Source organism: Cavia porcellus, unplaced genomic scaffold (assembly GCF_034190915.1).
Source record: "Cavia porcellus strain 051 isolate PalLab524CR breed Dunkin Hartley unplaced genomic scaffold, mCavPor4.1 scaffold_1, whole genome shotgun sequence".
Classification (NCBI taxonomy): Eukaryota; Metazoa; Chordata; class Mammalia; order Rodentia; family Caviidae; genus Cavia; species Cavia porcellus.
This window is the reverse complement of record NW_026947484.1, coordinates 58,712,644-58,740,249: the sequence shown is the minus strand read 5'-3', so window position 1 is coordinate 58,740,249 and position 27,606 is coordinate 58,712,644. Positions and strand designations below refer to the sequence as shown.

Below are 27,606 nucleotides of genomic sequence, written 5' to 3'. Positions count from 1 at the left end.
GTGCTGGCCCTCTTGCTGCCCTGAGCCTGGTAAGGTGCCAGGGCCCTGCCATTTCGGCTCCTGTGAGGCTTGGGCCCAGGAAGTTCCACTCAGGGTGGAGCCACTCAGACAGCTCTGCCTTAAGGACTCAAAACCTCTCCTTGGGAGTCGGAGGGCTCACTCTCAGGCCATGCATCCTCCTGGTGCTCTTCTGAGTGAGGGGGCTTTGGTTTTCACCACGGTTTTAGGTTCCCAGCCAAATGACACTTGGAGTACAGAGAACTCTCATCTCTCACCTGTGCTCCCCGAATCCCACTCACAGAGCCCTGGAGACCCACGGGGGAACCGCCCAGCCCAGTGACGGAGGAGCTTTGCGGGCTTTCAGTGATCACAGCAGCTGCAGCCTGCATGTCCTGGGTTCACCACCACTGCTCGAAGCTGTGCACCCCCAGCCCACAATGCCAGGAAACCGTTTCCGGGTATGGCCCCTCTCTGAGCTTCTGAGACAACCCAGCAAGGGGACCTTTGTCCCCAGGGCACTGCCCGGGCCTCACCTTTCTTTTCTCCAGTGAAGGGCACGAAGTCCTCCCTGTCCTTCTGCTCCAGGGCCTCCTTCTCCAGGTACATGAGGAGGTGCTCGCGGTCGAACGGGCCAGTGGCCGCCTTCTGCGTCTGGTCTTTCTGCCGGAGCCCGGCAGGCAGTGTGGCACTCTGTGGGGACAGAGGTGTGAGCAGGAAGGAGGGTGACCTCATCTAAGGTCTGGCTGAAGTGGGGAGTGGGGAGAGGGACCTTTGCACAGGCCAGGGTCAGCTCTGCCGCCCTGCTTGTTCATCATCCCATGCCAAAAGGCTCGCAGAACTGCAACGTGATGGCCTCTGTCTCGGTAGTTGCATTAGGTTGGGCTGGGTGTGGGCCCCAAATGCTCGCTGGGCAACACGGGGGGACCCCAGCAAGGAGCCCCCCCTGTTCTAACCACCTCCTGCAGAAACAAGCAGGTGACTCATCCTTGTAATCCCAGCACTCATGAGGCTGAGGCAGGAGGATAGTTGTGAGTTTGAGACCAGCCTGGGCTACAAAGTGAGCTCAAGGCCAGCCTGAATTGCACAGAGAGACCCTGTCTCAAAAAGACAAAAAAAAAAAAAAAAAAAAAAAAGAAGAAGAAGAAAAAGAAAGAAAGAAACAGGCGGGTGAGTCCCATGGGAGATGAGGATCTCTGCTCCATCAAGCTTTTAGAGTTCATCTTTGCTTAAAAAAAAGAGAAAACCAGGGGGCTGAAGATGTAGCTCAGTGGTATAAGCACCCGCCTGGCAAGCTTGAGGTTGTGAGTTTAATCCCCTGTACCAAAAAAAGAGCAAACTTTATACTTGTATTTTTAAAATACCTGAAGAACCTAGCATAGCAGAATGCCACATAAAAATTTTCACTTCAGCTACACCTTTACAGTCAAAGCGTGATTCTGAATGCTGCTGAGCAGAAGACAGCACCATCAGGAATGAGAAAAGTGCTTGTTACACAAACACCAGAGCATGCAGCTCAGCTTTGCAAGAGCTCCTGTGAGGTCCTCTACGAGCTTGTGAAAGTGAGTGACCTCAGCCCTCCGGGAGCCCCTGGCCTGTGTCCCCAGGGAGTCACAGTCAGCCGGCTCTAGTGAGATGACCACGACACCCGTCCGCCCAAACACCAACCTGGGGATCTAGGTCATCGAGCACATTTTCCAGCTGCTGCAGCTCCTCTGCAGACAGCTTGCCAAGGAGCTCATCCTCATCGAGATTCTTGTATTTCTCCAGCTCCTTCTGGAAGGGGAGGGCCATGGCTGCCTCGTGTCCCAGTCACCGGGCGCCAGCTTCCTGAGCTCAGAGCGGCCCTGTGAAGAGGGAAGTGTCATCCTCCTCCTGAACGCGGCACGGAGGAACCGTGGGGTCCACTGGGCACGAAATTCAGCCGAATGATACCCAGAGCTTCGCACCCAGGGCAGCCTGGCAGCTTCGCAAGCAGCTGCATGGTGCACTTAGTACCCTACTTCTTCGAGCTTCACAGCAGCCCCGAGAGAGAGAGGGACGGTCACTCCCGCCTTAAGGAGATGGCATGACTCCGCATAAGGGGAAGGCTGCATGGCCCCAGGGGTCACACGGCTGGGACATTTGTGCCCAGCCTGCCTGCATCCGGGGGAGAGAGCTCTTGTCAGCTGCCCACGTGGTCCGAGCAGGACAAGGCTGTGATTGTGCAGCCTTAAGGGAGGGGCGACTCGGGGAGCACAGAGTGGACTCATTCGGGAGGGGCATCCGAAGTCGTCAGGGCACTGCTGCCATAGATGGGTGACACTGAGGTCCCTACTAGTCACCGCCCTTGCTGCTGCCCTTCTTCCCTCCAACTCTGGCTTCCTGGATTTCTTCGGCCCTCCCTCCCTCTCGCTTCTTTCCTCAGACACCTCGACCGTTCTCCTGGCAGCCCTCACACTCTCTTCCTGCCACTTTACCCCTAAACTGTCACCTAGAATGACAACAGCTCTCAGAGCAGATTTCAGACTTCCCCGGAGGATAAACTCATGGGCCCAACAGCAGGTGCTCCCAGGCAGTATATCTGCGCTGCAGACCCGCTCCTGCCAGAGGGGAAAATAATAAGACGGGGCCCTTCCTGCCCCCGAGGAAGGGACGGAGGGAAGTGGAGACAGTGCAGGAGTCACTCGGCACAGGAGGGACGGTGTCCACTCAAGGCTGATGCGGGAGGGGACAGGAGTGTGGTGAGGGGTAGGCAGAGGCCACTGGGTGATGACTCTGAACTTCGTCCTCAAGGGAGCCACCAGGGGATCAAGTACTGGACCAGGCTGGGTGAGAGGATCACTGAGGGTGTTTGTTGAGGCACCACTGACACACAGCTGGGTCCCCAGCTGTCCCTGGCCACGCTAGGATGCCACGTTTCCCATCTGGCCTCTGTGAGAGTGGGGATCCCGTGCAGCCCGGGTCAGATGGAGGAACTGAGCTCTGAGAGGTGATGTGACCCACAGGTCCAGAGCCCATTCCCACCCTGCTGTCCCTATGGTCCCTGCCGTCTCCAAGCCCACAGTGGGGCTTTCAAGACGCCCAAATCCCCCAGGAGTCGTTCCTCCCCGACTTATGTTTACACACACTCTGGGCTACCTGCACTGTAGTCACAGCTTGGTTCTCTCTCTAGCAACACCAGAGGGGACCGGGCAGTAAGTGCTCCTGTCTCCAGGCTTCTTGCCCTTCAGATTTGCAAATTCAGCTCAGCCTTGTGGACACCTCCGCTTTCCACATGCTGCTGTTATCTCAGGGACAGCCTGCGCTCTGACCGAGACTAAGGTTCAGCCGGGAGAGACACAGTAACTCACTATGTAATCGATAATCAATAATCGCAATTAGTTACGGTAACACCTCACCCAATATAATAGTGCCTATCGGAGAGAAGCGCCTACGTCCTGCTAATGTGCAGCTGGGCTTGAGGCAGAGGAGAAAACAAACACGGACAAACGATCACAGGTGAGTCCTCCAGCAGTGCAGCTTTGGACTTGAGAACGAGGGAAGAGCTGGTTATTTTCTCAAAGTGTAGCTCTACTGCAGAGAAACTTTCCAGGAAACTCCCAGGTCTTCCAGCTCACGGGGGCCTGCAGTGGTCCTCACCAGGCCCATAGGGGCCACCTCCATCCGCCCTCCTCTTCCCAACAGTTTGCAGGGAGTCCGACCCAAGGCAAGCACTCGATATGCAATAAGATCCTAGGGTGGGTCCAGAACCAGGCGCCTGCTGGATAAGGTTCCCAGAGCCCAGGTGGGCAAGCAGGTATGCCAGTTAGAACAATGGAAACTACAAATGCAGACCTGAGCTAAACTGGGGGTGGCACTGCACACCTGGAATCCCAGCACTGAGGGAGGCTGAAGCAGGAGAATCACAAGTTTGTCTGCACAATTTAGCAAAAGCCTGTCTCAAAATTAAAACAACAACAACAACAACAGTAACAAAAAAGACAAAATAAAAGGTAGGATGGTTTGGGCTGTTAAGTAACTTCTTGTTATCCAGAAACACAAGCTGTGGAAAAGAAAAAAAAACACCGTGGCTTTCTTGATTTCTCTTTCACTACTTAATTTGTATAACTGTGCTGTGGAAGAGGAAAATCAGAAAGGACACCCAGCGCTCAGACTTCAGCCCACGCGCACAGACAGGACGGGACCCAGGCAGGCGACCCTGTTTCCTAAACCCAAGCCCAGTCAAAGACCACTGCCCGCGCAACAGTAAATACTCTCAGAAAGCCGGTGCAAAGCTTTCTAATGGACAGAACAGTGCAGAAACTGCCCCGGAGCACATTCATGGCCAGGAAAGGCGGGACAGGCTGATTCTGGACAAATGACGGGTAGCGGAAGGGCCATGGACTGGGACATTACCCACTGGTGGTGATTCACTGCCAGCTCACACGGGATCCACAAAGAGTCCACTTACTCTTTACATGCCGTCAGGCTTCCACATTTTAAAACAATTAATATAGCCAATCCACATTTTCTAAAACTAGTCTAGAACAAAATCAACGATCGAGGTAGTCATCCACAAAACACAGATGGGTCCTGTATATTTAATTCATCTCTCGATGCCAGACGTAAGGTAAGTACAAAGATTAACAATGAATCCAGTACGGTGCCTCATGCCTATGATCCCAGGACTCTGGGGGCTGAAACCTGACAATCACTGCAGAGTACAGGTCACCTTGGGCTGTAAAGTGAGTTCAAGGCCAGGATGAGTTATGGGTGAGACTGTCCCCCAAAACAAACCAAAACAATGCCTGCATTTTGGAATCAAGCTGTGTGAAGATGGGCTGGGCAAGTGTTTTTCTTTGTTTTAAGCAACCAAATAGTTCCTGCCACATTCTGCGAACTACCTGCAGAGAAGTGACCTCCTCCCCTGGCCAGTGTCCCCTCCTCTGTACAGCAGGCAGAGGACAGGTGGACATGGCTGCTTCTCCAAGGCTACAATGTTAGGCAACATCACAGAGTCCTGACACAGATCGAGACAACCATGACATCACCAGGCGATGAGACTTCATGGGACCCCATCACCTGCGGTCTATGGTGACAGGGACATGGGGTCAGGCACGGGATCATGCTTATCTCAGAAGGCCGGCAGAGGCTGAGGGGATACTTCACACCTGAAAGCTCTCCAGGTGACAGTCACTTTGAGACTAAGGTGGCTAAAGGTTTTTTGGGGACAAAGAATGTTCTTTGGGGATGTTCTCTCCCGGCTTCCTTGTGGGATCTGTTGAGTGTAAGAGGCCGCAGCTGTAGGAGTGGGTCAGTGTTGTGGCTTGGTTGGCCTTTAGTGACTGTTAGAGTTGATACACTGTGTCAACTTGAGAACTTTAGAAGTTTAACTGAGAGACTCAGCAGGGAGCCAGGGTCCTCACTTTGTAAATATCCTCTGTGCAGAAGGAGGGCACAGAGATTCTGTGAGTGCTCCACCTGCCCTACAGGTGGGTACCTTGTGTACAATACAAGGAAAAGAGGCTGGCACTCCCCCTCTTTTGCTCTGGCTGCTGCCTTGGTGTTGCCCCTCAGCCAGGCCACCCTGCCTTGGAGCCAGCTGATTATGGACTGAAACCTCCACAAACAGTGAGCTAAATAAAGCTTTCCTTCCTTCATTTTGGGTGTTGGGTGTTTTGTCCCAGCAAGACAGTGACCCAGATTTCATCTGGGCAGGGATTGGTTTGAGCCTCCGGCCAGGGCAGAGTTGTCACTGTGAGACAGGTCTCGGGTCCCCTCTGAGTGGTTCCCAAGGAGTCTCTGCTTCTAACCCTGCCTACCTCCTGTGCCTCCCTGGTGGCACTGTCTGCCCTTTCTGGGTTTAAGTCCTGTCACTGTAGCCGGCTCCCCTTACCCCAGGTCCCTCCTGACCCGCACCGTGCCTCCCAATTTTGGTCTTTCCTGTACCCTCTGGCTTCTGCCTGCTCGAGTGGCATTTGGTGCTGACTTGTCTCCTTGTCTGGCACCTGTCTCTAGGCAAGGTTGTGACCTGTGATTTGCTGTGGCCCACGGGTGCTATGTGCACTGCAACTCCTGAACCCTTCTGTATATCCAGGCTATGCCCCTCCTGTCACCCCACCCAGCTGTCATCAGGGGACCCAATCACACTCACGACATACATGGAAGATAATTAACAGCGTAGCTTAAGGCCAAAGTGAGAGAGCAAAACACAAAAGCAGAAACAACCCCCAACCATAGCTCTGCTGAAATGCGGGAGCAAGTCCAGGGGGCTCGAGGCAACCCTGGAAAGAGAGGTGACCATCACGGCTACCACAAGGCCACTGCAGAAGATGCAGCTCATTTTAACAACCACAAGGCTTCCGAGTGAGGTAAACAGACTCCCAGGTGTGCCGAAAGTCAAAACAGTGCCTGATTTTCACGCAAAGTACTAAGCAGGGCAGTTTTAAGACGAAATAAGGGAGATTAAGGTTGGAACAGTAGGCTGCGGTCAAGCAGTTATGATCCATTAAATAAGACGCTGAAACTTGAATTCTAACTGTGGGTGACAAGAAGCAGATGACAAACATTAACAATCTACACATTCAGTCAGATGTTGTGCCTCCAAACGCATTTGAAGGCAGGCAGTGTTTCCCAAAGTTGGTTTCTGTGGTGTTGATCCCTCTGGACTTTTATCTTTACTTTCTGCACATAAAAATCATTCAGGATCATTTCATACAGCCCTTCCTGCCAAGCAAGACCAATCTGCATGGGTCACAATCAGTAACCCTCCAAGGGCTCTGAACAAGGGGCAACTTAACTGTCAACCTCTGTGTACCCGAGGGCTTCCCAGATCTGACCAGGCACTTCCTTTTTTTCCTAGTGCCTCGTAACATTGAAAGATTAGGATGAAACACTGATTGAAACGCACATGCAATGTTTCAGACGGTTAATCAGTAAACATGCACACCTCATGACATTCTTCATGTAGACACACACAAACACAAGGCCCAGGCAGAGGGAAACTATCCAGGCAGGATTCTGTATGAGAATTACATGCTGCATGAACAAGAGTGGAGGGCCAGGAGGGCATAACCACCTGCCTGACAAGCACAGGGTACTAAGTTCGATTCCTGGTACCTAAAAAAATTATAGTGGATTCTGTTTTCTTGGTCTTAACGGTAATAAGGAACTCCTCGGTATATGCCCTTAGGACTCTATTTGAGCACCTTGTCACTTATGAGAAAGATACTGCCTGCATGTGATTTGCACACATGGGGGAGGGGGAGAAACTTACAACTTCTGTCAAAAAGCTAAGTCGGTTCTTTCCCCAACACTTCCTTAGCCCCAAGTTCATGGCATACCATGCTCTCAAACAGGTGGGGGTCTTGGAGGAAGAAAGGAAAGGCCAGCAGTGGCCAACTAGCTCCTGCAGAGGGCTGGGATTTTGGAGTGCTAGGCATCACTGATGCAGTCTGCCCTACATATCCAGGGGCTCCTAAAGAGTCAGCCAATCACAATCTGAGAATATTCTTTTAAACGTTCTATACTGAACATCTGCAGAATTTTTTTCTTGTCATTTTCTCTTAAAAATACAATACAGACTGAGGCTGCCCCAGATGGAGAACCAGCGACTCCTGAGATCCACGCCATGTTGGAACTTAGGGCACTGGGAAGCCAACCAACCCACTTACCTCCCCAGTAAGCAGCCATGAGCCTACCGGCAGGTAAACACATCCCCTGCCCCCCATCAGCAAATGGGAGCCAGAGGTCTGAGCATCTCTTAGGAGGTTAACCATATGCAATGTAGCAAATAGGGGGTATTTCCTTCTACCATTTCTTTGAAGGCAATAATGTTGTCACTGTTTTGCTTTGTTCTGATTAACTGTATTGCTCTATTCAATATTCTGTTTTGGTAAGTTTTATAATGTTCTGTATTTGGTTTGATTTTGCTATACCTGATTGAAAGAACAACTATTGTGAAGATAACGAGATATACCATGGTACCTATTACTGTTATTCCAGTAACCTGCCGTGATGTTCTGTACCAATTTCACTACACTGTCTAAACTGGCTTTGTTCTGTTGTGTTCTGTTATATTTTACTACCTTCAAAATAATAAAAAATTAAAAAAATACAATACAACAACCAAGTGTGGGGGTGCACGCCTTTAATCCCAGCACTCATAAGGCTGAGGCAGGAGGATCATTACAAATTTGAGGTCAGCCTGGGCTACAAAGTGAACTCAAGACCAGCCTGAACTGCATAGCGAGACCCTATCTCAAAACAAAACAAAACAAACAAACAAACATAAAACCCAACAACAATGTGACAATTATTTACATAAGATCACATTGTACGTGGTATAAACAACCTAGGCAAAATGAGGTGCATAGGAAAATGTATCATAGATGATACGCAGGCTCTATACTACTTAGTACAAGATCCTTGAGAGCCTGCAGATTTGGAGGTCGGTAGGGTGTGGGGGTCCTAGAACCTTTGGGGTGCAGAGGACAGTTTACACTTGGAGACTGAGCGAGGTGATGGGGTCTCTGCAGCGTGAATGACCGACTGTGACCAAGATGGACCAGAAAAGAGGCCTGGCCCCTACTCCAACAGGATTTCAGCCCAGGAGCTCGAGGCCAGGGGTTCTCCGAGGACTCTGACCACATAGCCCTCCGCGACGCCCCCTCTGTGTTTACTTATTTGTTGACCCACAAATCTACAGAAACTTTTACAGACTGGCGAGCAGCTTGCTGTCCCTCCAGCTCCGCCGCTGTCGCTTCCCCGCCACCTCGCATTTGCTCTGAGCCAGGTGAAGGCTGCGGATGCCAATGCGCGTTGCCGGCGACACCCACTTCTCAGGACACCACGGATTCGCCGCGACCCCGTAGCTGGGAGGACGCACAGCGACTGGCACAGCGCCACCCGCACACGCAGCGGGCCGTGATCGAGCCCAGGGTCCCCAGAGCTCACAGCACTGTTCCCTCAGTTCCAGTACAAGCATCTCGCTCTGCAGCGCTCGCGATTGGCCCCTGCATGAGGCCTCACTCTCCCGCAGGGAGGGGAGCAAATGCTTTGACATAACGGAAAATCCCGCTCCCGAGTTCCGCCGCCTCGGTGCTGCCGGGCTCGAGCCCGACCCGGAGGGGCTGCACCTGCGCCCGCGCTCCTCCGCGTGCGTCCCCTCCGGCCACCCTGCGGGGCCTCCCCTAACCCTCTGGCTACCTTGGAGGCCTCCCCTCACCCCGACAGCTCGAGCCGAGCCTGGGAGCCCCAGCCCCGCGCTGCACCCCTCCCCCGCCAGCACGGAGCGAGGGCGGCGGCAGCCTCCTCCGCACGGGCCGGACCCGAGGGAAGACCGCGGAGAGGGCAGAGAAACCGTTTTTCATTTTTAATTGTTGCCCCGGAGCGCTGGAGCCCTCCCCGCCACGGGGCCCGCCCGGGCGGTGCGCACAGAGGCGCCCGGATGGGGGCAGCGGGGCAGGCAGGCGAGCGGCTGGGAGCGGCCGGGCCGGGCCCACCTGCCGGGAGGAAGGCCGCGCGGGCCGCGCCCGGAGACCCGCGATGCCGCTCCTCCCCCTCCCCGCCCGCGTGGCGGGGACAGCGCCGAGGACCCAGGCCGAGGCCCGCGCCCTCGCCCCGGCCTCGCAGCGCAGACCCTGGCCTGGCTCCGGTCGCGGTCCTAGGAGTCGCCCCCCTGAATCCCGGGGCCCGGGAGGCCGCAGGGGCACGAGACGCCGCTCCACTAGCCCCAGCGCCGGCGCCGAGGACGCGACGCCGCCCGCGCCCACCCGTGTCGTCCCCAGCCCCGGCGCGCCCGGCAGGGGCTGTGGGGACAAAGCCCGGCGTGGGGACCCGCCCGCGCCCCGGGGAGCTGCGGAGCCGCACCGCGGACCGGGATCGTCTCCGCCCGCCGCGCCCCGCGCCCCGCGCCCCTGCTCACCCGCGCGCACGCCCATGCCCGGACCCGGGCGCGTGTCCGTCCGTCCGTCCCTCGTCCTTCGTTCCTCGGTCCCGCGATCCGCGCGTCCCTCAACAGCAGCAGCGCGGGCAGGGGCGGGGCGCGGCGGGCGCTGCGGCTCACGGAGGGGGGGCGGCAGCGGAGCAGCCTGGGAAGCGTAGTCCCGGCCCGGCCCGGCAGGGGTCCCCCGAACCCCGAACCTGGGGACCCGGGCAGGCGAGGGGAAGACACGGAGCTCGGCGGGAACAGGGGACAGGGACAGGGACAGGGACGGGACAGGTTCCGTCCATGCCACTCCAGGACGCGTCCCCTGGGTGAGCTTTGGGTCTGGGGGCTCAGCATGGTGGGGTTCCGAGGTGGGGCAGGAATTGGGTGGAGCAGGTGCCTGCGAGCCCACGCACACTTGGTGGCCTCCTGAGGGACAGTGTGTCCTCTCGGAGGCTTTGGTCCTCATTTGTGAAGTTTGAAGCTTAAGGAAGGGATGCGTTGAGGCTCCGGGTTCAATCCCTAGTGCCAAAAAGAAAAAGGAAAGAGGGCGGCCGTGAACGCAGTGACCAAAAGCCCGCGGCGAGGGGACGCGTGGCCTGGGCCCCGCGGCGCTCGGCACACGCAGGTGCGGTTCCCGCCCGGCGAAGCTCCAGGCAGCACAAGCTATGCCCGCGCTGGGCCAAAGCTCCGATCCCCGGGTCTGTCCTCGCCTGTTGCCCAGCCCAGTCCCCACAGCTCTGAATGTGCATGGAGGCGTCCCTTCCCCTCTGTCCTGCTCTGACGCACACAGGTATGGTGACAAAGAACCAAACTTCAATTACAGACCATGCGAGAGAGTAGGGTTTCCTTCCACAAGCGGGTTTCTTTGTAAGGTAAGTGGTAATTGAGGCCTGGGCCACACCCTGTGTCCCTGCGGCAGCCTGGGGGGCTCAGTCTCCCTGCGGCTCCCACCCTGGAGCTCAGGCTCCTTGGGGCTCAGCGGTGGTGGGGTTTGCCCAGAATTCAGTGGAGGTGACACTGAGCGAAAGGGCAGCTTGTTGCCTGGCTGTGTCACCTCCATCCGTCAGGGGTGGCAGTGATCAGGTCGCCAAGGAAAGCACTGCAGAGGACGCCCATATTTGAGGAGGATGGTGCTTTGCATTGGTGGAAAACCTCCCCGTGCATGTTCTTGCTGGAGTTGCACAAGTGCCACAGGAAATGGGCAGCTTTTCTTTTGTCTTTTTCTTTTTTATTGGTACCAGGGATCGAAAAGACAGGCACTTACGTCGCTGAGCTAAATCCCCAGCCCCAATGGGTAGTTTTTTCCAGAGAGCAGAGCCCAAGGTTCACGGATGGCATGACTTGGTCCAGCTGGCCACTGAGGCCATCCTCCCCCTTCCACACTGGGCACCTGTATGTGTCCTCGATGCATTTCAAGTTAGGGTGTGAGTCAGAAAGAGAAGTGAATTCTTCCAGACTTAGGGTGCCAGAATGACCGACAGTGTGTGCTGGAGTCTCCCCTGCCTGGGGCAGTAGGGACTTGGTGGACAGAGCTAAAGAAAATGAAGTGAGATGGAGGTAGGGGCAACCCCAGGCAGATCGCAAGGGCAAGTCTTCATGTGCCTCAGAGGATCCATGTCCTGGTGGAACAGCTGGGAGGTCTGGTTTTTATGTGATATATTTACTGTAAGTCAGTGTTCTGCTGAGAGAGCTGGTGATTTCCCCAGAAGGCTGATGGTGTGCTAAACTGAAAACAGTAACAAAGCAGTTTTGCTGAGATTGTAACAAAGAGAGAAAACCTGGTTCTGTGCTACCTTCTTCTTTGGTTTTCTTGTTATTGCTCTCAGGGACCTGCCCACATGTGATGGGATGGATAGAGTGTCACCTCTTCAGAGGTTCAGGAAATCGAGCAGGGGAGATCGATGCTCAAGTGGGTCACGGTTGGCAGCCAAAGAAGAGATACAGGAGCCGCCTGCACTCCTAGAGGCAGGTATCAGCCCAAGGAGGGCGCTGACTCCAACCTGAAGAAGGTGAGACATGAGAAGGAACATGCAGTTACCTTGTGTGCTATGAGGGCTGGGAGCTCGGAAACTGCGTGAATGAATGGGTGAAGAAGGAAGAACACTTAACCTTTGTATTTTTTATTTTAAAACTTAAGGGGATCATGGTTGATACACTATGTAAACTTGAGGAGTTTAAGAGTTTAACTAAGGGACTCAGCAGGGAGCCAGGTTCCTTACTCTGTAAATATCCTTATCCTGTGCAAGAGGAGGACACAGAGGTGGTGTGAGGGCTGCACCCAGGGTGACAGCCTTGCTCTGTCTCCCCTTTAGCTTTTGCTGTCTTGTGCTGCCTTGAACTGTTGCCCCTGGTGCCATGCCACCCTGCCTTGGAGTCAGCTGATTATGGACTGAAGCCTCCACGAACCATGAGCTAAATAAATCTTTCCTTCCTTCATTTCAGGTGTCGAGTATCTTGTCTCAGAAAGGAGAGAGAAGTAACCAAGACACACCCCTTCCAGTCTGTTTGGATCTTTAAATCTAACGTCTCGGAAGTGTTCTTTCAATTCTGCCACAGGCACAGGGCCCAGGAGCCTCCTTCCTGGCCCAGGTAAGGTGAGTGGGCATCTGACCTTGTTATGGCCCTGCAAACCCAAGGAGAGGTCTGCCTGAGGAACTCTGGGAAAGGAATTCTTGTTGAGCAAGGTCACCGAGGAAAAAGGCCACCGTGTCCACCAGATGCTGTCATATCTGCCATGTGGTCTGGAGTGGCTAGAAGTGACCTCAAAGCCATCAGAGGCTCTGGCACACACTCACGGAGCAGAGCGTAGAGCACAGGGAGAGAACGAGCTGGGACCTGCACTGCTGGCATTGAGTCACCGAGTCCTCTGGCCTGGTGCTGTCCCACTCCCGAATCTGTCATTATGTGAGATGATAACAGTCCTCACTGCCCAGTCAGTTCAAGATGGCGCTTTCCGTTACCTGCAGCAAAAACAAGTGAAACGTGGAAGGGAAAGTTCTCTGGATGAACTGAAAGGCTTCTTCCTGGAGCTGCTAAAAGCCACTCAAACCAAATTACCAGTGGTGACATTTAACATGAGACACACCTGAGGCTGCACCCAGATGTGTGCTGTGGGATGGGCTGTGGCCCTACCTCTGCAGCCTCTCTAACCCTCACTTCCTGCATCTGTAGACCGAGCACGTGGGCTGCTCCGAGAGCGGAGGCGGTAACTTGTGCTGTATGTACTGCCCAGGCCCCTAAGAGTAGCAACTGTGTCGATGTGTGAGTAGAATCACAGTTACAGTGCCACTGGCAGCGAGCGTGTACAAGAAATCACTGTGTCACCATGGTCACGCTAGAGTCATAGAGTCACCGCAGTAGTGGCACCAGCAAAACCTGCAGGTGTCAGAAACTACACAACGAACAACCCAGCGTCTTCCGTAAACACACTGCGAACAAAATAAGAGGATGAGAAAGCTGATCATTGATGTACTTGTGAGCACAGTGGGTCACCATGTGGAAGTGGGCCTTGGTTTGAGCAATGCAACTGCTATAAAATGACATTAGTGAGACACCAGGGAGAGAAGAGCAGAGTGTTCATTACATCATGTCCTGGGTAACAAGTGTCGGGTGTGATAGCTACATCATGATCGTGTTTTAAGAGTCTTTGTCTTTTGTAAAAGACATGATCTCTGGGACTCAGTTTTTAAAATAATCCTGTGGGGGGTGCAGCAAGCCTAGATTACTTTAATAATCTTTTTTAATAGTCAACACCATTTCACTGTGTGGGCAAACCACATTTTGTTTATCTATTCATCAGCTGATGACAAACAAATAGATAAACAAAATGTGGTTTGTTTACTTTCTTTCTTTCTTTCTTTTTTTTTTTTTTTTTTTTTTTTTTTTTTGGTACTGGGATCGAACTCACAACCGAGCACTTGTAAGGCAGGCATTTATGCCGATGAACTAAATCCCCAGCCTTACCTACTTTCCATATTTGTGAATAATGCTGATATGCACATTTATGTACAAGTTTTCACATAGACATATGCTTTCATTTCTTTTAGGTATACACCTAGGTCTGAAATGAATATATCATATGGTAACTTTATGTTTAACATTTTGATGAACCACAAAACTCTTCTAAAATATCTGCATCATTTTGCACTCCAATCAACAATGGTTGGAAATGCTAATCTCTCCATATCGTCATCAACACTTGTTAACATGCATCTTTTTATTGCAACTAACCTAGTGGGTAGGGAGTGGTATGCATGGTGATTTCAATACACATTTCCCTAATGGTTGATGATGTTGACTTTTTAAAAACATGATTTCTAGGGCCAGGGGTTTAACTCAGCATCGTAAGTGTCTGCTTGGCAAACATGAGGTCATGAGTTCAATCCCGGTACTCCTCCCCCCCAAAAACCCACATCATTTCTAGCCATTTTTATGTCTTCTTTGGAAATATGTGTGTTCAACTCTTTTGTCTATTTTTTTTAAAAACTGGGTTATTTTAAAGTTCCTTAACTTTTTAATTGGGTTATTAGTGAAAGTTTTTTGTGTGCTGCATACAAGTTCCCTATCACATAAGTAATTTGCATACCTTCTCTCCAGTGAGTTACCCTTTTCCACTTCCTTCTTGATATCCTTGCATAGACTCCCTTTGTTGTTTTGGGAATTCCTGTCTATTTGTATCTTATTAAATATATTTATCATGAAACCATGATGGTTTTCATCAAAGTATTTTCCCGTATCTATTGGGATGGTCACATGGGATTTTGTCTTTCATTAATATAGTATATTTCATTAATTACCGGGACAAATCCTGGTCTGTGATGGTGTATAACCCTTTTTATACATTAAAAGATGAGGTTTGCTAGAATTTTGTTGAGAATACCAGTGTCTGCATTCTTTTTTTTTTTTTTTTTTTTGGTACCGGGGATTGAACTCAGGACCTTGTGCTTGCCAGGCAGGCACTGTGCCGCTGAGCTAAATCCCCAGCCTTGGTGTCTACATTCTTTTTTTTTTTCTTTGTCTTTTTTTTTTTTTTTGAGACAGGGTCTCGCTCTATGCAGTTCAGGCTGGCCTTAAGCACACTTTGTAGCCCAGGCTAGTCTCGAACTCACAATGATCGTCCTGCCTCAGCCTCCCGAGTGCTGGGATTACAGGCATGAGCCATCATGCCCAGCTTCAAGTGTCTACATTGTTGAGGTATACTGGGCTGCATTTTTCTGTTGATGTGTTTGGCTGGTTCTGGCATTGGGATGATGCCAGCCTTACAGAGTGGCTAAACCCTTAGGAAGTCTGTCCTTCTCTTATATTTTCTGGAAGTGTTTAGGAAGACTCAGAACTAATTCTTCTTTGCATATTTGGTAGAATTCACCTGGAAGGCCATCCAGGCCTTGGATTCTGTTTATGGAAAGTTTTAAAATAACTGTATCAGTCTATTTCCTAGTTCTATTGTATTTTCAGAGTACACATTTCTTCTTGAGCCAGTTTCATTAATTTGTGTGTTTCTAGGGATTTTTCACTTTACCTAAGTCGCCTACTTTCTTGGTGTATAGTTTTTAATATACTTGTTATCCTCTCCTTTCTGTGTCACTAGTACTGCCGTTGTGTCCTTTATTCCCAGCTTTAATAATCTGAGCTCTCCAACCTGGCCAGTCCAGGGGGAAGTCTGTCAGTTGTGTTCATCTTTGCAAAGTGCTAACTTCTCAGGTTGATTCTCTCAGTTTTTTTTCTAGGCTACTTTATCCCTGCTTCAGTGTTTATAGGGTTCATCGTGAATGATTCCAATGGTTTCAGGGTGAATTCTACTAAGCATTGTAGGAAGAGGTGACATCAGTTACTTATGGTGTCTTCTGGAAAACTGGAGCTGGGGAACATTTCTGAATTCATCCTGGGAGGCTAGCATTACCCGAATACCAAACCCAGACAAAGACATTACAGGAAAGGAAAATAACAGGCCAGTACTGCTCAGGAATTTAGGTACAGAAGGCCGCAGCAAAATATTAGAGAATTCAATTTGACAATGTATAAAAATAATTATACACCATGATCAAGTGGAATTCACTGCTAGGTATACAAGGCTGGTTTAACATTTTAAAGTGTTTTTGTATCACATCAACAAGCTAAAGAAGAAAATATAAGATCAAATTAATAGATGTAGTAAAAGAAATTGATAAAAATCTAACATGCATTCCTTATAAAAAGCTCTCAGCAAATTGGGCATCCAGGGAGACTTCTTCAATTTGATAAAGAACACATATTTTTAAAAACTACTGCTAACATCATACCTAATAAAGAGAAAGTGGCTGTTTTCCCCTAACGGTGGAGACAAGGCAAACATGTCTCTGTCAACACTGCTATTTAAAACTCACACTAAAAGTCATAGCTAACACAATACGACAGCAAAGAAGGGAAAAAGTATTCAGGTTGGGTGGGAGGAAATAAAACTGTCTTCATTCATAAACGATATGAGTGCCTGTATGAAAATTTCAAAGAATCATTAAAATATGCTCCTGAAACTAATGTATGCCTTTGTCAAAGTGGTAAAATACATAGAAAAGGCAGCAGCTTTCCTGTAATTGAAATGTGAGATTAAAAACACGATATGTACCATTTATATTACATCAATCAAGGAAGAAAGAAAACAAAAGCACATATGCGATGTCTAGATGAGGAAAATAATAGAAACTCTGATGAAAGAAATCAAAGATCTAAATCTTTGGTGATAAATAGACCCAATAATATCCAGATGTTGGTTCTTTCCAACTTGACCTGTAGATTCAGTATAAACTCAATCAAATTCCAAATAAGTTATTTTATGGTTATTGACAAATGGATTACAAGGTTTACATGGAGTTATGGTGCCAATCCAGATGTCCCCCAAAGCCTCATGTGGGCATAGGTGGGGATTTTGGAGGTGGCAAAATCTAGTTTGTGTGATGCTGGTTGTGATTGAGGGTGGGTGGTTACTAAATCAGTCCACTGATGGTCTGGCATGTTCTGGTAGGTTAGGAGTGTCCCATCCTGCGTGTAATCCTGCCCTTAGGGATACAATATAAAGGAACAGAAAGAATTTGTTGCTTGCTGCTTTTTCTGTTTTCTGCCCACATGAACTGCTTCTCCTTTGAGATGCTTGTCTGCCATGCTGCCCTGCCTCAGACCCAGCCTACTATGGACTGAAACCTCTGCAAGCTATGAGCCAAATAAACCTTTCTCCCATTAACTTTGGGTGTTGGGTAATTTTATCTCAGCAATGAAAAAATATCTAAGACATATGGAAAGACAAAAGATTCAGAGTACCCAATATAATGCTGAAGAAAACAGATTCCAAGGATTTACACTAGCTAAATTCAAGGCTTTTTTTTTTTGTACCAAGGATCGAACTCACGACCTTGCCGCACTTGCCAGGCAGGTGCTTATGCTGCTGAGCTAAATCCCCAGCATTCAAGGTTCATTATAAAGCTACTGTAATCAGGATGGTGTGATATTGGTGAAAGAACACACAAACCAATGAAATAGAATTATACCCACACAAGTGTATTAAACTGACCCTTGACAAAGGAGAAAAGAGACCTTTTCAACAACCTATTGGAACAGGATACCAACATGCAAAACCATCAATCTAAACACAGATGTTACCCGGTGTGCGGGTGCATACCTGTAATCCCAGCACTGAGGAGGCTGAGGCAGGAGGCTCAGTGTGAGTCCAAGGGCAGCCTGGGTTACATAGTGAATTCAAGAACAGCCTGAATTACAGAAGGAGACCCTGTCTCAAAACAAACAAGCACACAAACAATAATGAACAGACTATGCTGTTCATAAAAATTAACTCAAGATGGATCATAGACCTAAATGTAAAGCATAAAACCATACGACTACAACACGGAGGAAATGTGGGTGAATGTCTGGGTGTCACCAAATGCATGATCTATGAGAGAAACAACTAATTTGACAGAAGACTCTGACAGGAAGAAGAAACAGACAATGGAAAGGCAAGCTACAGATCGGGACAAAGTTTTAAAAACATACCTGATAAAGGGCATGTATCCAAAGTATACAAAAAGTTTCAGAAAATTATTTTATTTATTTATTTATATTTGGCAGCAGGAATCAAACTCAGGACCTTGCACTTTTCAGGCAGATGCTGTGCTGCTGAGCTATATCACCAGTGCTTTATTTTATTGGTACATTTTAGATAAACACATGATAACATTTACTATGAGGATTTATACCTGTACATGCTACGTCTTGATTCTTTATTTCCTCTCCCCTCCCCTCCCTTCAATCCCTCTTCCCCTCCTCATTTACAGAATCACAAAAAAAAAAAACTCTTAAAAGCACAATAAAAGGAAAATGAGCAAATAAATAAAATGAGACAAAGACCCCAATTTAAAAAGTGGGCAAAGCTCATGCCTGTAATCCTAACACTTGGGAGGCTGAGGCAGGAGGATTGTTGCGAGCCTGGACTACAAAGTGAGTTCAAGGCTGGCCTGAACTGCATAGAGACCTTGTCTCAAAAAGACCAAAAAAGAAAACTGGGCCAAAAAATTGGGCAAAAGACCAGAACAGACATGTCACCAAGAAGCCAGGTGACACGATGGAAACCTAGGAAATCCCGCTCCCTGTCACCACTTGCTGGAGAAGTACAAATGCAAACAGCAGTGCAGTGTTACTTGCAGCTATCAAAAAGGCCAGAATTCAAAACTACAACAGCCCCAAAGCTGACGGCGATGGAGAGCAGGCACGTTCATACTGGTGGGAGAATGGCTTAGGAATCTCCCCAGTCAGGGTGTCAGGTCGCCCGGAGCTGAGCACTCGCCCAGAGCTGAGCACCAGCTCGGCTAATGATCCAGCAGTGTGCTCCAAGTGGCTGAAATTTATGTCCTCGTGTGAACCTGCCCGTGGGTGTCCGTGGTGCCAAACACCGGGAGCAGCTGTAGGGGGAAATCTGTCAGTAAGTGAACCACTAAGCAGCTGTAGGAGAGCCATGGAAAGAGGAATTATTAATTGATGGCAAGAAATGAGCCCTCGAGCTGCAAACAGACATAGAAGGATCTTGAATGCATATTGCCAGGCGTCTGAAGCCAGGCTGAAGTCTTCTGTACGGTATGACTCCAACTACACAGCATTCTGGGAAAGGTAACACTGTGGATATGGTTAAAAAAAAATCAGTGGAGCCAGGAGTTTAGCTCAGCCACACAAGCATACACCTAGCAAGCTCAAGGTCATGAGTTTGATCCCCCGGACAAAAAATTTTTTTTACTTTTTAAAAAATCAGTGGTGGAACTAGCAGTCTCCTGAGAACCACGCCATGTTGGAGCTTAGGACTCTGGGAAGCCAAGCCAGCACCTCCCCTCCCTGTAAGCGGAGGCAGGGTGTCAGACTGCAGCCCTTCCGGGGGAGAACAGCAGTGTCTCCTGAGATCCACGCCATGTTGGAACTGAGGACTTTGGGAAGCCAAGCCAGCATCTCCCCTCCCTGGTAAGCCGCGGTAGTGTGGCCCACTGCAGCCCTTCCAGGGGGAGAACTAGCAGTGTCTCCTGAGATCCACGCCATGTTGGAACTTAGGACTCTGGGAAGCCAAGCCAGCACCTCCAAAAAAAAAATCAATGTATATTACATGCAAGTTGCAGTACACCAAAATGTAATCCACTATTCTGTGCAATTTACATGAATTTATAAAATCATTTCAGATTCTATAAAAAAAATCAGTGGTACTCAAGTGTTCAAAGAAAGGAAGAAAGAGGAGGAACAGGTGAAGTGCACAGGTTTCCAAGATATGGATGAGCCCCGTAGGACAGTGAATGGCTGGCACATCACATTCTATGGATCTGTCAAACCCTGGAACTGTAAAACACAAAGGGCGAGCTATAGCACAAACTAAGGATCTCATACATCAACACTGACTAACCAGTTTTAACAAAGGCCCACAAACACAGGATTTTATTTATTTACTTTTGAGATATGGTCTCACTATGTAGTCCAGGCTGGCCTTGAACTTGTGATCCTCCAGCCTCTGCTGCCTCTGTGCTGGGATCATAGGCTTGTGCCACTATACTTGCACAAGATGTTAATATGATAAACTGAGATGAAAGGTATTTGGGAGCCTGGTACTTTCTGAATCCCTGAGACTTCCAATCCTCCCCACAAGTCTATTAATAAAAAAGAGAAGAAAAGATGTATGTATCTCACCATCGTTACCGTCCTGTCTTACTTAACTCCGTTCTGTGACTCACCTGTATTAGCACGGAGAGCTCAGACCACTTGCCCTCGTTTCTCTACACAGCACACAATTATGAATTCTACAGGCGAAAGCACAGAGGATCGGTGAGGACAGTGCCCAGGGGCAGCTGGAAAGCTGTAAGTGGCTGCAGAAGAAAAAACAGGGATGAGATAAATAACCTAATTTTGTAACTCGATAAACTAGAAAAAGAAAAGCAAATCCAAAGCAGACAAAAGGAAACAAATGAAGGTGGAAGCAAAAATAAACAAAATAGAAAAACAGTAAAATCAGTGAAACCCCAGTCTGCTTTGCAGCCAGAGCTCCATGGGCTGAACCCACTGAAACCAGAAGCTGGACAGACTCCTCCCCGTGTGTGGGAGTTAGGCATTTTGTCACAGAGACAGGATAATGATTAAGAAACATGCCATTGAATTAACCTGGATGAAGTGAATAAATTCCTAGAAACACTCAAATTGCCTAAACTGAATGAAGGAGAAGCAGAAATCTTAACGACCTGCAAGAGACTGAATCAAAAATCCTCCAATCAAGAAGAGTCCAGAACAAATTACTTCACCGATGAATTCTATAGAGCATTTAAAAATAGCAGCACCAATCCTTAATGCTTCCCAAGAAAAGAAAAAGACAGAAGATTCTCTAATTTTGCATGAGGCCAGTATTATGCTGATACCAAAACACAAGATATGAAACAATATTATACTTAATATCCCTTATGACTTTAGAAAATCCTCAACCAAAAAACAATCTCAAAAAATATAGGAAAACTGACTCCAACAGTACAGTAAAAGAACTACGTCAGATTTATCCCGTAAATTCAAGCTTCTGGCATCCATCCTCTTTCCCAGCGTCTCCCAGGGTGCGGGTAATTTTGGTCGGGATTTGTCTGCAGTTGAATCTGCCTTGTGGATTTCAAAGGTCCTGTTGGGGTTAGAGAAACTTAGTCTAAACCTCATCACTGTTGCCCCCAGCTGTTTCTGCTGGGAAGTTCAAGCCTCAGAGTGTTCCGTGTTTGGCATGATTTTGCCTGACGTGCACTGGGGTGGACAGTGGGCTCCAGGTGGGGACAGGTGTGTGGGACCTGGGGTAAGGTCTCCACAGTTCCTGGGACAGACCATAGCTTGCAGGCGCTGCAGGGTCTCTGGCTTCTCTCCATGGTGGCTTCCAGTTCTGGGCTCCTTGAGGCACTTGGCTGGGAGGTGCTATTCGCATCTACCTGCTGAATTTCCTGTCCTGCTGTGATTATTAAAAAAAGTTTTTTGGAGACAAGTTCTCACTGTGTAGTCTAGGCTGGCCTTGAAGTTACTATGTAGTATCAGGGAGGAAGATCCCCAACTGCCTGTGTAAGGGGTGCAGTAAAAGGGTGAAATAAGAAACAGACAAATCTGGTAAAGTATGGTGGGGACTGAGTCCCAGATACTCCAAACCAGCCGCAATTTATTGGGTGCTACAGTGCAATGTGTGTACCATGCTAGGCGGGGCTAGGAGGATTCAAGGTCAGCAGATGACTCAGAGGTGGTAATCCTGGGGTGATTTAAGACTAGGGAGATGATCTTATGCTAAGAAGGATTTTGCTCTAAGTGTTTTTAATCTCAGTAGTCTTAGTTTGGTCTTAAAGTGGGAGAGGATGGCCCATCCCAAAAGGGTTAATGGGAAGTCTCAAAAGGGTGATATCATAATCCCAAGCCTCCATCTATCCCTGAGGAAAGTATGCAATTAGCCATTGTGAACTCAGGGTCCCCAACAAGGTAGCCCAGGCTGGCCTCAAACTCACAGCATTCTTTCTGCCTCAGCCTCCCAGATGCTGGGGTTACATGTGTGTGCCACCACACCCAGCTTGATGGTCAAATTTTAAAATTTATGTTGTTAGGTATGGTGCACATGCAATTCCAGCACTCCAGAGGGCTGTGGCAGGGGGATCTTGCAAGTTTGAGACCAGCCTGGGTTACAAAGTAAACTCAAGTCCAGCCTGAACTGCATAGAGAGATCCTGTCTCAAAAAGACAAAAAGCAAAAATTATGTTAACCAAGGTTAGATGGTATTTTTTTCTCTTCTATAAGCTAAGAGTTCATTACTGACTCATATGATACCAAAAAACAAGATATGAAACAAGATATGTGTGTGTGTGTGTGTCTTGGAATTATGCTCAGGGCCCTGTTTTATTTTTTGAGATGGGATCTTCATAAATTGCTAAGTTGCCCAGCTGGGTTCAAATCTGTGATTCTCCTGCCTCAGCCTCCCAGATTACTGGGGTTACAGGATGTGCCATCATGCCCAGCTCCTTCACTGACTTCCTGGTGGGCAAGGGCACTGAGACTCTGCCTGTGTCCATCGGATGCTGGTTAATATATGTGGGATACAAAGCTGAATATAGTGCATGCTATTTATTTTTGAGTAAGGCAGATTTTCCCTTTTGATGGTGTGACTACCACTGCAATAATTCTCCTCCTCCTTCTCTTCTTATTTCTCCATTATCTCCGAAGAAGCACCCACTGCAGGCTCGGGGTGTGTTTCACACAGAAGGCGGTGAGGGTGTGCTCCTGGTCCTTCCCAGGAAGAGTGTGGCGGGAGGGCTTGGGTTCTGGGTTGCCCTCCGCCCCAGCCCGGCCCCTGCTCCCTGCCACACACCCAGGCCTGTGCCTCTTGGCTGCCTAGCAGAGCTTGGTGGACAGGAGAAGGGGACAGAGCTGTCATATCAGAACGCCTGCCCCACAGGGCCTGGCCTCCTGTCACGTCCTTCGGAGAATCCTGTAGAGATTTTGGTTGGTATCTAATCAGTTGATACATTAGTTTGGGAAGGGGTTATATTTTCATTACTTTGTACCTTCCAATCATAAACAGGTTATACCTCTTTTTAATTTGCAGTTCATGTCATTCGATAATATTTTATATTTATCCTATTTATATATTTATCTGTATAAGGTATACATCTCTTTGGCTAAGATTTTTATACCTGGGTTTTTTTTCTTGGTGTCTAGCATGTCACTGTTATGGCTGATACACTGTGGCAACTTGAGAAGCCACCCAGCAGGGAGCCAAGGTCCTTCCTTTGTAAAGGTCCTCATCCTGGGCAGGAGGAGGGGAAAGAGACTTAGTCAGTGCTGCACTGGCCCTGGAGGAGGTGGCCTGTGTAAGTATAACGGAGGAAGAGACTGGCTCTTCACCCTTTTGCTCTTGATGCTGTGCTGTCTTCTGCAGCCTTGAAGTGTTGCCCTGTGCCATGCCACCCTGCCTTGGAGCCAGCTGATTGTGGACTGAAACCTCCACAAATCGTGAGCTAAATATCTTTCCTTCCTTCCCTTTGGGTGTCAGGTGTTTTGTCTCAGCAACAGGAGAAAAGTGACCAAGACCGTCATCTTTTTCACACTTCACATTTCCTGGCAGACACAGTTGACATTCCCATCTTGCTCTTGGCTCTTGGAACTTTGATCAACTCTTTATGGTGTGTACAGTACCAGGCTGAACATTGCTTATGTTGCTTGCCAACAGTTATTGTTGCTGACCGCGTCAGCGTCCTGTCACCGTGACAAAATACCTGAGGTCATTAATTTCTTATGAGGAAAGATGGACTTGGGTTACAGCTTCAGGGTTTCTGCTGTGAGGTCACTTTGTCCCATTGTCTTTTGGTTGGGAGGTGAGCAGGATGTTGAGGCAGGGCCTGAGCAAGCTGCTCAGCCTCACAATGGCTGGGAAGGGGGAGCAGCATTCAGGTACTCCAACAAGAACCTGTGCCCACCTGGCTTCAAGACTCCCAATTTAGCTCCACCTTTTAAAGGTACAGCACCTCCCAACTGCACTGTGACTAGACCGGAGGACCAGAATCTGAAGCGCAGGACCTGATGTCTATGAATAGCGGTTTGTTTCACTTCAGACTTTGCTTCCCTCTCCTCCTCTTCTTACTGCATCAGCGAGGAGCCTCGCTCAGGGTTAAAAAGCAGCAGCAGTAGATGGTTCCTCTTCTGCAGGATTTTTGCTGCTAGGTTTCACCATGGATTGCCAAGTTTGCTCTCTGTTGTGTGCAGATATATTCAAAAGCCAAGTTAGTCAGGTGTAGTGGTGCTCTCCTCTAATCTCAGTACTTGGGAGGCTGAGGCAAGAGGATCTTGGAGAGTTCAAGGCCAACCTGGGCTACGCGGTAGATTCAAGATCAGCCTGACTTACATAGTGAGTCCCTGTCTCAAAAAACCAAAATAAATAGTAAAAAATAAAAGTAATGTTAAAGTCCTAGTTCAAGAAGAAGAAAAAGAAGAAGCAGCTCTAAATTATAGATACTAACTTATTCTTTGAATTAAGGAGAAATAGACATAAAATTCACAGGAAGCTGGAATCCCTGTAAATAGCTTAGGTATCTAAGCGAAAGCAACCATGAAGAATTCCCACTATAAAATTACTAAGTAATTGCTAAGTAAGTAGTAATTCAAGTTGATTAGTTTCCAAGAATGAAACAAAACACTAATGATGATCACCAAAAACGATCATGGAGATAGATGTGATAGATTCTAGTGTATTTTATAATATGTTTCATAGCACGAGATATTTTTCAGCTGCAGAAGTTGCAAATAACTAAATACAATTTAGAAATTAAGGAAGTGGGCTGGCTTTTGATTCTTTTTTGATACCCTTTTGGGAGACCGTTTTACAGACACCTTGGTCATTCTGGAGGCCTCCCTATGCCTCATTCTCTGCCCTGTGTTTAGGGACCTACCAAGCTGTCGTTTGATAATCTCTGAGTCTTTGAGGTTATCTTCCTGATTTCTCTTTTAGGCTTAATTTCTCTCCTTTAACCCAATATTTCTCAAACTGTAGGAATTCTGAGGGAGTTTTTCTAGCGTTTCATGAGTTTGAGAAGTGCAATATCAGGATACCAATGTGCACTGTGAATCTTCGAAGCAGGAATTGCAATAATGTCCCCAGTTAATTGGTTATGGACCCTTCCTTCTCAACGCGTACTAATGCCTTGAAGTTCTTTAAGCAGAAGCATCTGGTACTTCAGTAGCTTTTCTTCAATACTGGGAATGGAGCCAGAGCCTTTACACTGAGGTGCATCCTTGGCCTTTTTTTACTTTTTAAATTTTTATTTATTTATTTATTTTTTTGTCTTTTTATTTTTATCGGTGCCGGGGATTGAACTCACATCTGCCTGCTGGCAAGGCAGGTGCTTATGCCGCTGAGCTAAATCCCCAGCCCCCTTTACTTTTTATTTTGAGACAGTGTCTCACTATGTCACTGAGATGCTCAGGCTGGGCTTGAAGTTGTGATCCTCCTGCCTCAGCCTCCCAGAGCGCCGGGATTCCAGGTACCCATTGCTGCTTCAGCAAACTGTCTCAGTGGAAAGCACGTCACACGCTGTCTTTGCTACCTGTCAGCATCTTTAAAGGAAGAGGTGTCTTTTCTGAAACCTTACCAGATCTCCGGTGTGTTAGACCTCGAGGTTCTGCCTATTGCTTACGTCCTGGTGGACCGAGAACACTGGATACCTTCACTCTGCCTAATCCAACTGTCACAGGCTGGGTATGAGGGTCCCTGAGGCTGAGATAAGGAATTTAACCCACCCTCTACAGTAGGTCACCAACTGCTGTGCAGGAAGAAGAATTTTCAGGACTCATTGCTGAGGCTCTATTAGAGGTTTAGGACGTACTCAAGAGCAGGTGTGGACGGAGAGAAAGGGGATGCACTGCGGTTAGGAACTGGGGACATTTACAGCTCTACTAAGGGATGCAAAAGCCCAGAGAAAGGTGCCCACCCGAAAGATATCAGCACATTCTATGGCTATCGGTGCTTTCTTTTTTTTTAATAGATAATTTGAACGTTCCTTGAGTTTGCTCAACCTGTTGCTTTATTTTTAACCTGTTCTCCATTTTCTCTACTAAGCCAGTTTATGGACTTTTAGTTTCTGAAGGAGTTTTGGGTGTGATGGGTCAGGTAGAGAAGGAGTCTAACTTTAACCAAAAGAATACGAGTTTTCCTCACTTTGGGTAACTTTGGCTGGATCCTGGAAGTTGCAGAATTTGTTTGTTTTGTTTTTAAACACAGGGTCTCACACTGTGGTGCAGGTGGGCCTTGAACTCCCTGTGCAACCCAGGCTGGCCTTGAACTTGTGGCAACCCTCCTGCTCCAGCCTCCCGAGTGTTAGGACTACAGGTGAGTGCCTCCATGCCCAGATTGGCATCTTGTTACAATTGTTTAGCTATGGTTCCCTTGACTTTTTTCTGTATTTTATTTCTTGTACCTGATCTTACAACAAACACCTGATGATCACATGTATTTTTATTCCACAGAGTTTGGCACTGCTGGGAAACTGCTGTGACCGTGGCTTGATCCTGATGCTGCTGTCCTCCGAGCGCCCGGACGGAGTTCTGAGTAGAAGGTGGTGGCGAAGCAGAAGAGGTAAAGTAGGTGCAGAGGAGCCAAGGATGACTGGAAGTTTAAAACTGTACTTTTGAGAAACTTCACTGTAACAAAAGTTACTTGAAACCTGTTACGGTTTGTGTCTGGCTGTCCCCCCAAAGCCTCATATGGTCATGGGAGCAGGCTTCTAGGGTTTGTGATTGATTCATGGTCCAGTGCTGGCATTATGGGTGTGAGTGCTGCACCGGCCCTAGGTGTGCCTGCGTACAGTGTATTAAGGGACAGAGAGAGTCTTCTCTCCATGCTCCTCCCTTTTTGCTCTTTCCCCATGAACTGTTACCCTCTGCCATGAGCCACCTGCATTGGAGCCAGCTGGTTACAGAGTGAAACCTCCACAGACGGTGAACTAAATAAACCTTTCCTTCCTTCATTTTGGACAGCAGGTATTTTGGCTCAGCAATGAGAGGAAAGTAACCAAAACAAAGCCATTTTCCTTTCCAGGAAACTCACTCAAAATCCCTCCTAAGTGTCTTGCAGACACATAGAACCTTCACCTGTAAATCTCACCTCCCACCCAGCCTGTACCTCACCCCAGGCAGTATGTGTGGACCCCAGGCCTCAGCCTGAGATTTGGAAATGGTTTGCAGCCTGCACGGTGACCTGAGGGGCAGCACATGCACCCTAGGCTCATCCTGAGGACGCCCCATGCCCATGAATGTCCCAGCTCACAAGACCTCTCCTGCTAGGCCTGGCCTCTGTGTCTTTGAATTGGTGCTTTAAATTTTTGCCTAAGACCTTCCTCTGCCTCTCGCCTGTAGTCTGGCAGGTGTGTGTAGGAAGGTCCTGGGCCCCTGTGGGGTGATGGCAGCAGGACCCCTATCTTCTCTGTGACTTTTTTTTGCTTTTATATCCCCGACCTCTGTCCAGCAGAGCAATACAGGAAAATCCAGCCAGATTCTCCACTTCCAGTCTTCTGACCTTTGAGTCCCTGCCACCCACCTGCAGCGCCTGGGAGCTTGGTCCCTGGAGGGCGGCCCAGCATGGGGGTGGGGGTGGGGGTGGGGTGGGGGTGCAGGGGTTGGGAGGGATGGGGCAAGTGGGAGGGATCCGGGAGGGTCTCATGGTGACACTGGGCATTGAG

General features: G+C 48.8%; 1 protein-coding gene and 1 long non-coding RNA gene across 2 annotated transcripts in view; one reads left to right on the top strand and one right to left on the bottom strand.

Annotated features, from left to right (window-relative positions):
* The window catches only part of Tmod2 (tropomodulin 2), a 37,434-nt gene extending 27,395 nt beyond the window's left edge, over positions 1-10,039 (bottom strand). Inside the window, exons 1-3 of the mRNA XM_003471875.5 lie at positions 9,884-10,039; positions 1,666-1,844; positions 534-690 (exon numbers count right to left, since the gene is read on the bottom strand). Of these exons, the coding sequence (XP_003471923.1) occupies positions 534-690; positions 1,666-1,791 (283 nt within the window). The 5' untranslated portion in view covers positions 1,792-1,844; positions 9,884-10,039. The remainder of the gene's footprint in view (positions 1-533; positions 691-1,665; positions 1,845-9,883) is intronic.
* A 13,754-nt stretch (positions 10,040-23,793) lies between these two features.
* Positions 23,794-26,532, top strand: LOC134471220 (uncharacterized). Its single transcript, XR_010040527.1, has 3 exons — positions 23,794-23,972; positions 26,151-26,258; positions 26,396-26,532. It is a non-coding gene; the product is annotated as an uncharacterized LOC134471220 (long non-coding RNA).
* The last annotated feature ends 1,074 nt before the right edge of the window (positions 26,533-27,606 follow it).